Below are 12,503 nucleotides of genomic sequence, written 5' to 3'. Positions count from 1 at the left end.
GCAGTAGTATAGTCTAGCTAATTATATAAAATTGGTTCTTCTTGTAGCTTTTAGTTAAGCACATGCCAAACATTTTTTTAAAGCAGATTTTTCTAACTACAATGTTTAGTTTTATTTACATCTCTGCAATATCTAAGTAAAATAAGAAGTAACTAATATGTTCTCTGATAGTTGTGGCTTATTATACTTTTTTTTAGTTAAATGAATTAATATCATCTTTAGGGTTATTTTGCCATCTTCAAAGTCTTTGGCTCTTTAGAACACTAATAACTTTGACAGCAGATAGGATAGAACAGTCTGGGATGGCTATTTAAAAAGATTTGTTCAAGTTGAAAACAAGTTTCTGGAATATGATAGGTACTCTTAAAAATATTTGACATATTGAAAGAATGAGTAAACAAATGATCCTGTATTAAAAGTGGCTATTGTAAATGAGTGAAAAATGACCTATGACTAGTAGAACTGAAGTCTTTTTTGACTTGAGAGGAACATTTGTATTTAAATATCATTTACAGAAAGATTATATATATGACAAACCAAAAATGAATAAGAATTTTATGAAACGTATAGCTTCATAGTTAAAAATTAAAGTCTATTATCTTGTTATAGCTATGTTATACAACTAATATCAGAATGTATGCTTTTTACCATGTGACCCAGTGAGTGGTGGAATTGTAGTCACCACTACTTAGCATATCCCTTTAAATTCTGACTTTCCTTCAGGCCGCCACCACCTACCGTGACAGATCCTGAGGATTTGGATTGCACTCATTCTACAAACCAGCATAATTCCACACGTCATTTCTCAAAAGCAGAGTCCTCTCATAAAGGTAAGAAAAATATATATATGGTCAAGTTTAAGATCTTTTTTTTATAATCCTCATGCTATGGTGGAAAAATCAAATGTTGTCTTACAGATCACTAGAATGGAAAAATAAATTATCTTTCAGTAGATCATTGTAGTATTCTTCATTTATTAAAAAACAAAAAAGATTAAAAAAAAAAAAACAGAAAACAAAACATCTTAAGTCGAATGTAAGATTTTCTATGTATTTGTATTTTTCTCCAGAGAGAGTTCACGGCTTTCATCAGATTCCTAAAGGGTGACTGTGTCCCCATTTAGATCTACTGGGCTTTTTCTATACTGGCTCTTGTTTCCCATCTGCCCATGACTCTATTAATTAGATTTAAAATATACACACCACGCAAAACTTTTTCACGGAAGAAAAATGGGGCAAAGAAAATGAGGAAAGACTATGTGGTCTCAGTTGGACCAAATCTTTAAAATGAGAGGAATAGTTGAGTGTAGATGCTCTTCCAAGCATCACTTATGTGTATTTTTATGATAGTCATAAAATGAGATAATGAAAATGTAGTTTCTTATGTTAATTTCCTCATCTAAAAGTGGAGATGATTTTAATAGTCATGTTGTCAGGATCTTATAAGTAAAATGTATGAAAGCAGATTGCAGTAGACTTCACATAGATGCAGCCTTATTAATGATGTTTATTTGTTATGGTTTTTGAAGATTTCTTAGGGTGATGTTTTTACTATTCTTTTCTCCAAATCCAATGGTAGCCTTCCCAAACTTCTTTAAATTTTCTTTTCTGCTGTCGTTACAGAATACCAGTGCACAACTGCCACTCCAAACTAATTAAATCAGAATTTCTAGGGGAGGGGGGTTTCCAGGCATTTGTATTTTTGAAAAAGTTCTCCTTATCCAGCTGACGCCCCCCCCATTCTGACGTTCATCCAATGTTGAGAATAAGACACAAGACATTATTTAAAAGATGGGATTAGTTGTACCTTATCAAAACTGCTCATATACTACAATTCCCATCAGTTGGTGGTCTTTTCACCATCCCTGGTTTTAACTGAAAGTAGCTCATGATGCTTTTTTCTCAAATTCTATGCATGTATTACTTTTTAGGAGTCCCTTCCTGTCCTTGACATACATTTGAAACACAATATTAAAATAACACACTGATTCTGTATGCAAATATTGTACAGTCAGGAACAAAGACAACATGAACCACTTGAAATGCATGGAAATAAAGATAGATTATATCGCCTGAGCAAGGGGAAAAACAGAGTTCTAAGATTTTTCATTAATGGTGTTTCTTCTTTTTTCCTCCTCTCCCCAGGTTTCCATTATAAGCAGTAAAAACCTAGGAATCTGCCTTGAAAATGGACTCACTGTAGCAAATACTGCTAGATGATACAGAATGCATTCCACGCTTATTTTTTTTCCTTTTACGTTTGTATTCCTGGGTTTTAACCTTGACTGTTTTTCTGACCATAAATAGTTTTAATTCATTTAAAATGTTTTGGTTATTCCTGATCACTTGGGCAGTACAAGAAAATCTAGCTTCTGAATATTGGCCACCTCTATGCTGCATATACTTCCTGGGATGTAGTATCTAAGAGCTCCATAAAGTGCCATTTTCGTTAGGTATGGAGTATTGGTGTCTAGGGACTAGGCTTTATTTAGCAATTAGAATTTTGTGAAGATAATGATTAAAATGAAACATAATATTTGGATGCAACGCAGAATAAAATAATATAAGAAATAGCTTTTTTTGGTGCATTAGTGTATGACGTATTGAAAGACGGAGGCTTTTGCTTTTTGTACTCTTCAGGGAAAAAATATCACAACTATAAAATATTTAAAAACCACACACACACCTGGATAAGTTGAAATACATTATCCTGACTACCCGGACTGTAGAGGTTTTGCATGTCCTTATAAGTCCTCCTGGGAAAATTGGCCCAGATGTCATTCTCTAACGCTTTCTCTGCTATTTCTTCCTCAGTCGCAAGGCTTTCTGAAGCCTCTGGGCATCGGGCCGTTTGTTAGTATTTATTGGCAAAAATTTAATTCTATGAAATTTTAACCCAGGTCTCTGCAAAGTCAACTGAAAATGAAAAACTTCTCTTGTTTTACATTTACTTGTAGAGCCGAGGGAAATGGAACTGGAAGATGTTCACATAGGTGATGAAACCATCGTTCTCTCTGGCCGAATACTGAAATTTTCTTCTTGCTTAAAAACATAGCAGTATTTGTTGGCAACCTCTCAAAAATGTTTTGTGTGTCTGTCAATAATTAGATTAATTCAACATGAAGTTAATGTTGATAAAGTGGTTCTTTATCCATGTATTTGGTTTTACACATTGATTAATGATACATGGACATCAGCTTCCTTTGTACAAGGCCTTTAAACCCCTCCTCAAGATATCTTGAGTCTCTCTAGCTTCTAACCTCATGGAAATGCTTATTTTCTCATAATAGTTAGTTAACATAAATGGCAATCAAGATCCATATATATTTCCATATTCCTGCAGCTTGACTTGCTGTTTTCATTGTATGAATCTAATATTTTGGCGTTTTAGTATGGTGTTTATTTAGGAAAGAAATATATAGGTGACTAGAGAAAAAGTTGTTAATACATTCTTTTCCCACTGGAAACTGCCTTCTGTTTGCCTTATCTTTCCAGATCAACTTTAAAATTGGGCAATGTTCAGAAAGCTATTTAGATTAGTTTCTCAGAGTGGATTTGAGTCTTTCGTTGTGAGAAAGATCTTTAGTTTCATAAAGTTTTTGGATTTTAGGAACTTGAGTAAAAGCCATCTAAGAGTTAAATTTTGGGGAAATGATAATCTAGAAAGAAACAAAACCCTAAGAGATGTAGTCATTTCAGAAAAATGGGGGAAAGGGAAAATAATAGGACTTTGAATGGCTGTGAGGAAACGAATGAAGAAAAATCTTCATTTAAATAGGCAAGGGCAGGCAAAATGGAGGTCCTAGCCTTAAATCAAATTCCAGAGGGTGGTTTCAATATCCAAAGCTAAGTAAGGCATTGTTGACTTATAGTAATGCTATATTTTCCTTTGTCTGCCCTGTGATTTTGCTTCATATTTTAAAAAGTTTTTTATGGTAGCTTTAAAGAAAAAAACATAATGTATTTTTATTTGCTAATTAGGCAAATGGGCAACATCATTTGCCATATTTTTGTTTTATAAATGTTTATTTTTATATCTCATACAATGATCGGTTTTACTTTAAAAATTCTGCATTTCTCTTGCCTCTCATGTACTTTATCCAATCATATTTATTTTGTAAAATGCTAACTAGAGATAATTCATTCAGAAAATGTCAGGCCATTTAACACGTAACCAGGATGTTAGTGTTTCAGCTGTCTTAGTGAGTGACCAAAGGTGATATTTTCCTTGTGACATCCAATTCAACATCTGTGTTGAAAATTTGTTTTGTTTTTTTTTTTAGGTTTTTAAAAGATTAGAATTTTAAAATATTTTTATTTTATTTTATTTTTTTGTAAAGCAAACACTTTTTAAAGAGTATCAGAGTAATTTTTTTTCTGTGAATAAGGAGATAGAAATCAGAGGCAACCACTTAAATCCTCTTATTCTCTTTCAAATAATGTAATAATTATCTTTGAGACTACAGAAGCAACTAACAACTGTATTTTAAGGAACTGCCAAACATTGCTCACTGTGTTCTCTGCTTTTCACCTTGTCATTTTTATATAAATATGGAAGCATTTATTTTCTTCCTGTTCCTACTGCTGGAACAAACGCCACGTAATTTTTAGGCCCACAATGTATTTTGCTTTAATGTGATGTGAACTAAGACTTCTGGCCTTGGAAAATCTTTCTGTTTCTATACCTCTGCTCTCTGGAGGCCAGGCCCCATCAACACCAGTATTACTGAATGAGCACAATAGGTTTTGGAGCCTTATCATAAGGCTACTGGACATGTACACCTCCTTCCCACAGCCTAACTTTTTGTAAGTCATTGCCTGGAAGCAAGATTAGATAAGGGACAGATTAAATGTTCTGAGTTGAAAAAATTTGAATCCAGTGTCAAACCTTGTTAGATGTAAATATTTTTTTGGGAGATTGGAGAGTTGCTACGCATGCTTTAAAAGAACATTGAGATTTTTAGAAGGTGGCTTGGCATACCATTGAATTACTGTTTCTCAAGTGACTTTACGACAACCAGCAACAGACTAATGAACTGTAAAAAAGGCTATCTGGTTTTTGATCATAGAGAAACATCTAAATTAGAAAAGAAAGATATGGATAAATGCTTCCAGGAGGAAAACCTTTTCAGAATGGCAATGATCACTTGGATCTAGATCAGCATATTCTAAAATGTGTGACCTTGGGCCTTGTGTTCTACTGAACTCTAGAAAATTATGAACCAGACCCATTTTCTCCTTTTCTTCTCTACTGTGGCCTACAGCTGGATGGTGAATAGATTTGTTGCTGACTTTGTCCATACCTTTCCCTCAATGGCAGGACTTTTAAGTATAAAAATAATTAACTTTTAATTGATAATTATTTTTCCTTAATACTGTCAAATATTCTCTAAATTTTGTCTTGTGCCAAATTGTTCTCTGGAAACACCTGCTATAATATGGTGTATTCAGTTTACCACATAAGTGGTTAACATTTTTGGGCCTTGATTTTTAATGAGTGTTGCCTTTGTATAAAAATCACTTTGGGGAATACCAAGATTATTCATTTATTCAGTGATGATTTTCTTGCAAGGTAACTGTGGTGATTGGCTGAAAGATCTTTGGCCTAATAAAGGATCAAGACCTCAGTGTAATCACCTTTCTGAAAGACTGAGAACAGAATAGAACTTGGACTCAAAGGCTTTTTTCCCTTTTCGGAAAACAGTATTTGTGTGGGGAACATTAATATGGAAAGGAAACACTGTTTAGGTAGATTTCACTGTACGTAGCGTGCCATATTCTGATAACATCGGCTTTTTAGAAATAGTCATAAAAAAATCAAAACCTACTTTTTCAGCAAAAAGGAAAAAATAGATTTTTAAAGTACTTCGTCCGTTACTTACTGCACATAGAGAAGTGACTAGATAAAATGGTCCCATTTTCTCCTCATGTCTGGTGGTGCCTGTGAGTCTTAAAGCCATAACTGCTTATCTTACTGTTGATAGAATCTTTTTTTCCTCCTTAGCCCATAAATAGGTAACATGGGCAGGGAGAAGCGACTGCCTGATAATGCTGCATGGGGCACTGTGTCATCCAAATCCTGGCAGAAGAGTCTCTTTTATCCCTGTTGATATGTAAGGTTATTAAAGGGAAGAGTTGAGGCTGTTGTTGCTCCTACTATTTAACTGCTGTTAGAAATGCTGAAATTTAATTTAGAGAAGTCAAGAAGGAAAGGGTAAATTGGGAAAATCTCACTTCTACAGAATCACTTTTCTGATGAGACCTGCCTTTCTGCCACCAATGTCTGTCAGGAGCAGTATTGCCTTAAATTAGTTTGATTCTGACCGAGGTCAGTGTACTGTACTTCCTGCATGTGAACGACTGTCAACTCGCCACTGAGATATAAAATTCACAGGTGATCCCCAAACATCCTTGCAATCAGAAGCTTTGCCAACAGAAACATCCTCCCACTGAGCTATGGTGACCTATAAATACACCGATAGATATTTCAAGTTGCCTCTCAGTCTAGGAGTGAGCAGTGGCATGACTGAAAAGGCTGGTAGGAGAGTGAGGATTTCCTGGCCAGATTCTTCAGGTGATCATTTCCTGAATAATGGAGAGTTGACCGTCCTTCTCTTTCTATAGTGACTGTGTAGAAGATATTTCCACAGGTTCTGTTATGCAGTGAAGTCACTCGTTACTGTTTTGTAAGAATTTCACCAACACTCTTATGTATTGACATGCATACCATTAACAAAAAAAGGGAGAAAACCAAACAAAACAGAGATATTTACTTGAAATGGGAGATTTCTTGATGGGAAGAGTGTTTCTATTTTATTACATTCAAGAGAAAATTAACCAGGAAAACTTTTGCTGTGGTAGGAAAGACACCAGAGTGTTTTTTAAGGTTGTGTTTGATGCCCCAAGCTAACACAATCATTTAAGTAATCATGTTGATTTGTGGAAATATCTAGTCCTAAAAATCATTCTCTTTCCCTTATGTTATTGTGAACGCTGCCTAGAAACATGTTCCTAATCAATTTAATATGCTTTTCTGTATTCTCAGCAAACTAGAAAATGTTTTTCTCTTTTTGAGTAACTATTCATAGCATAGGTAGCCAGCTCTATGCTAGTTTCAGCATTTTGGATAAGAACAGAGTTAATTGTGTAACTTAGTGCCCCATTATTCATTGCTGAAGTTCATATAGAAAGAATAGAAGAATTGAAAGACAGGGTTTGAGTGACATTTCCTTCACAAAAGAGCAAGGATTAAGAACAGCAAACAGAAGACAGTTGAGAAAATATACTATTACACATCATGTACTTAGGATATGTTTTTGTTGCACTGAATTTCAGGCCTAATTGCTAAAATAGTTTCTAGCTGTTAAGTTTAGTGAGAAGGTTTTTGATGGCAGAATTTTTTCTGATTAAGTTAGCCTCTGGAGTCCCTGTAGGTTGTAACTTCAGATTTTGCTATATATACTGATAGCCAAATGCCCTTTCTCAGAAATAGCTGTATTTTTCACCTGCCTCTTAAAGGCAACCCAATATTTATTTCATGAAGTATTGTAAATAATGAGGAGGTACAGTGGGAAGATAGCATATAAAGATGATGTTCCAAAATGAGAATTCTCTCTAATGGGGTTTCCTTAAGAAGAATCCATTCCAGCACAATATTGTATTTTGAAAAGGTGCTGAATGATAAAGTACAAGAGTTTGTTCATATAAATCAAGTTGCTCAGGAAATTAGAGGTGGTGCTGTCATTTGTGTTATAATTTGGAGAAGTGCTCTCTTGAGAGAGGTACTACACAGTGCCTGGGTAGTTTCGGATTCTTTGGTAAGAACCCCTTTGACATTTGGAATGTGGATATGTTTAAAAAACAAATGAGATATTATCTCAAGTCTTCGTCAGTTTGTAACCAAGCCCCAGAGGGAGAGGCAGCTTTGAAATAGCTGCTTCATGGACCTGAACAGAACCTTAATGGAATACAGTTGCCTATCTGAGGATAGAAAACAGAGGCCACCTCAGACCACATGCCTATCTAGAGATTAAGTGAAACTGTGAGGGACACTTTGTGGATGCCTTAAAGGTGACTGGTGCTGGCTATTGGTGGATATCTATGATCTGGACTAGGCTGGTGGAAACAGTCTATTTCACTTCACCTTCATACAGCACAAGTTGTTCCTGCTGATGCCCTCATTGAGGAAAATGAGCAACGTGGTGCTGGTGACTTTCATGTGTCTTGGGAGGGTGAGGTGGTAATGTCATTCGGACTCTCCAGTGCTCACACCTCCCTCAGATGCCAGTTGTACATCTACATTAATTCATCTATGCAAGCTTGTGTTGTTATGATTTGTTTTTTACACCTTATGTCCCATTTGATTCTTTAAACATCAGGTTTAACATTGATATTATGAATAATTTTTAAACCAAAGTATTGTGTAAGTCTGCTCGTTCTCCTGGATGGTTTGACTGAGGCAAACACCAATCTTGTCCGTCTCTCTTAATAAAGTCATCCATTTGTTAAGCCAATGGTCTCTGTCTCATGTTTTCTTCACTGCGTTCAAGGACTTGGGAAGTTCTGGGACTATTATTTGTTTTTTCTTCTGTACAAAGTAACCTGAATATGTCTTTGTTTAATAACAGTAGCATTTTCTTATTCCAGTTCCATCCACTTTCTGTTGATACTGGTGTCTAGTACGTTGCGATTCTCAACAAATACTCCCAAGTCCAAAATTAGTTAGAGAAATGGCTTTGTTTTGTGCATGGTAGTTGGTGGCTTGGTTGATGTTTTCGGGAGAAAAACACGTAAGTGGATGTTCACACAATAATCTGAACTACTAAAGACTCCGTGAGTGTAACACCTTGGTCTGCATCACACCTGAGACTCCATGAATTTTGGGAAAATAGATATTAATAATAACTACCATTTATTTAACATTTATCTTTATAAGACTTGTTCATTTATCTAATTTGGTGTGATAGAATAGCCATGATATGGAAACTGATTCTTCAAAAATTTAGCAGGAATCTTAAAAATTTATAAGACTTGTTCATTTATCTTATTTGGTTTGATAGAATAGCCATGATATGGAAACTGATTCTGCAAAAATTTAGCAGGAATCTTAAAAATAAGGTACTATTTTCAATGACAACTGATTTTTAAAGAGGCATCTATTTAGTTTCCCTCGAGCAGATTCTCTAGGCCTCAGTTTCTTCTCTGGCAAATATAATAGGGCATCTAAATGATCTCTATTATATATCTGTACTGTATATCACCAAAGGATGCCTACGGAGCACCAGTGATGTGCAGGTGTTATAATTTTATTTAGTTGAAGAAATTTGGTGTGTTGATTTCAGCCTTCATTTTCTAAAGGATTACTGGGTGAAAGTTGTCAGTGAAAAAAGTTGACACATCCAGAAGCCAATTTGTTAAATATGTAATTATGTAGCTCCCTTTTAATCTGTGGTAGGAGGTGGCCAGTATGATTGGGTGGATTTTGTGGAATATGGCTGAGGCTGAGTGTCAGGCTGTGGCCATGTGGTGTGGTGAGGCAGCACACTAGAAAGCCTCTCCTCAAAACAAAGGCAGCCCAGAGAGCATTATCCACGTCCTACACCTTGGAGATTTGGTGAAATCTTTAAGAAGGCTTTGGACTACTACAAGTCATAGGATAGGAGTTTGAAGACAATTTCACCCCCATTTCAGGGTCAGAAAGACCACTTGTTTCCTCCTCTCCATTATGTCTGGGTTACATGCTTAAAAAAACAAACAAATTAAAGGCTGCAACATAGTGTACTGAAGAAATCGACAGGAATAAGGAGACCCGGGTGCTAGTCCCGGCTTTGCTGTGAACTTGTTTCAGGACCTTGGGACACCACTTATATCCTCAGCACCTCACTTGTCTTGCTGTACCTATAACAGGCACATTGCACTGAGAGTTGGTGATCTCTAAGCTCTCCTTCAGGTCTAACATTCTAGGATTACTGCTGTCAAAAGCTGCTGGGTTCCTTTAAGATGCCTCAGAAAGAGGACAGCCCTGTACACTACTGGGGCCCTGGAAAGTCACAAAGACTTTCTAGGCATTTGTCTGAAAGGCTTCATTCCTAATCATATGTTGTTTTTTTTAAAAAATGTTATTTTGACATAAAATTGTACTTAAGTTGCACAATATGATTTTTGATGTATGTGTAGATTGTGAAATGGTTACCACAATCAAACTTAACATAGCCATCACCTCCCATAGTTACCTTTTTGTGTGTGTAGTGAGAACACTTGAGATCTACTCTCTCAGCAAATTTTAAGTATGTGTTATTAACTATACTTACCCTGTACATTAGGTCTCCAGCACGTATTCATCTTCTAACTCAAAGTTTGGACCCTTTGCTGATCTTGTGTTCTTGACTGCACCATTGTGCTTCTAGCTCCACACCCAGAAGATTGCCATAAACTTAAATGTGTTCCTCTAAGCTGTCCATTTGCTCCATTACCATTTTTTGAAAAGGCCATATTTCCTCCATTGAATTGCTTCTACACCTTTGTTGAAGATCGGTTGAGGGGCCAGCCCAGTGAGTAGTGGTTAAGTTCGTGCACTCTGCTTCTGTGTCCCAGGGTTCGTGAGTTCCGATCCCAGGCACGGACCTACACACCGCTCATCAAGCCATGCTATGGTGGCCTCCCACATACAAAGTAGAGGAAGATTGGCACAGATGTTAGCTCAGGGACAATCTTCCTCACCAAAAAATAAATAAAAATAAAAAATCGGTTGAGCATATTTTGTGTGGGTCTTTTTCCGAGTTTTCTGTTGATCTATATGTCTCTACCACTGCCAGTACCACACAGTCTTGATTACTGTAGCTATATAGGAAAGTCTTAAAATTGAGTAGACTGATTCCTTGTACTGTATTCTTTTTCGAAATTGGTTTAGCTGTTCTAGTTCTTTTTCCTTAACATATAACTTTTAGAATAATCTTGTGTACATCTAAAAGAAGTATTGCTGGGATTTTGAAAGGAATTGCATGAAACCTCTACATCAGTTTGGGGAGAACTAACATCTTCACTGTGTTGAATCTCAAAAAAGACTACAATATGTCTCTCCATTTATTTAAATCTTTGAATTTTTTCGTCAGTGTTTTGTAGTTTTCAGCATATACACTCTGTACATACTTTGTTAGCTTTACTCCTAAGTATATTTCATTTATTTTTGTGCAACTGTAAATAATGTTTTTATTTTGTGTCTACATGTTCCTTGCTGGTATATGGAAATAAATTGATCTTTGTATGTTTATCTTGTATCCTGTGACTTTTCTGAATCATCATTCCAGTATTTTTTGTAGATTGGTTTTCTACATAGACAATCATGTCATCTTTAATTAGGGACAATTTTATTGCTTCCTTTTCTGTTTGCCTTTTATTTCTTTTTCTTATTGTACTGGCTAGAATTTCTAGCACTATGTTGAATAAAAGAGGTGAGAGTGGGCATCTTTGCCTTGATCCCAATCTTGAGGGACAAGCATTTGCTTTTGCTATTAAGTATAATATTAGCTGTTTGTCTTTTTAGATACTCTGTACCAAGTTAAGGAACTTTGCTTCTTGTTTTCTGAGAGTTTTTATCATAAGTTTGTTGAATTTTGTCAAAAAAAATTTTTTTTTTCCTGTGATTGATATGATCATGTGACTTTTCTTCTTTAGCCTATTCATTTGGTGGATTACATTGGTTTTTCAATATGGAACCAGCCTTGCATCCCTGGAATAAACATCACTTGATCAAGATGTGTAGTTCTTTTTATATATTGTTGAATTCTATTTGCTAATATTTTGTTATGGATTTTTGCATTTATATTTGTGAGGGATATTGATCGGTAATTTTATTTTTTTGTACTATCTTTGGATTTTGTATTAGGGCAATGCTAAAAATAGAGAATTTTTTCTTTTCTATTTTCTGAATGAGATTGTGTAGAATTGATACTTTTTTTTTTTTAATAAAGATTTTATAAAGAATTCTCCAGTGAAACCATCTTTGCCTGGAGATTTTCTTTTGGGGAGTTTTTAAGTTAAAAATTCAATTTTTTAAAAAAGTTATAGGGCTATTTCAAATTATGTATTTCCTATTTAGTATTTTTTAAGGAATTGGATGGTTTCATCCAAGGTGTCAAATATGTGTGTGTAGAATTATTTGTTGTATTCCCTTATCTCTTTGGGTCTGCTGGGTTTGTAGTGATATCTCCTGTTTCATTCCTGACATTGGTAATTTGTGACTTATTTATTTTTGTTGTTGTTGTTGCTATTTTCAGAGGTTTTATCTATTTTATTGACCTTTTCAAGGAATTGGATTTTCATTTCATTAATTTTTCTCTATTTTTCTGTTTTCAATTTCATTGATTTTTCTTTATTATTTCCTTCCACTTGTTTTGAGTTCGTTTTGCTCTTTTCTAGATTCTTGAGTTGAGAGCTTAGATTATTAAGAGTTCTCCTCTTTTCTGTTATAAACATTTAGTGATATAAATTCCCTGCTTTAATAAA

General features: G+C 35.1%; 1 protein-coding gene across 2 annotated transcripts in view; it reads left to right on the top strand.

Moving 5' to 3' along the window:
- Positions 1 to 8,507, top strand: part of CCDC50 (coiled-coil domain containing 50) — a 66,052-nt gene extending 57,545 nt beyond the window's left edge. For both annotated transcript variants that reach the window (XM_014783082.2, XM_004424571.3), the window contains 2 exons: positions 724 to 830; positions 2,145 to 8,507. In XM_014783082.2, the coding sequence (XP_014638568.1) occupies positions 724 to 830; positions 2,145 to 2,164 (127 nt within the window). In that variant the 3' untranslated portion in view covers positions 2,165 to 8,507. The remainder of the gene's footprint in view (positions 1 to 723; positions 831 to 2,144) is intronic.
- Positions 8,508 to 12,503: the final 3,996 nt, after the last annotated feature.

Source organism: Ceratotherium simum, chromosome 15 (assembly GCF_057802395.1).
Source record: "Ceratotherium simum simum isolate JZ-2026a chromosome 15, ASM5780239v1, whole genome shotgun sequence".
NCBI classification, from domain to species: domain Eukaryota; kingdom Metazoa; phylum Chordata; class Mammalia; order Perissodactyla; family Rhinocerotidae; genus Ceratotherium; species Ceratotherium simum.
The sequence above is the reverse complement of the archived record's forward strand: the minus strand, read 5'-3'. Positions and strand labels throughout refer to the sequence as shown.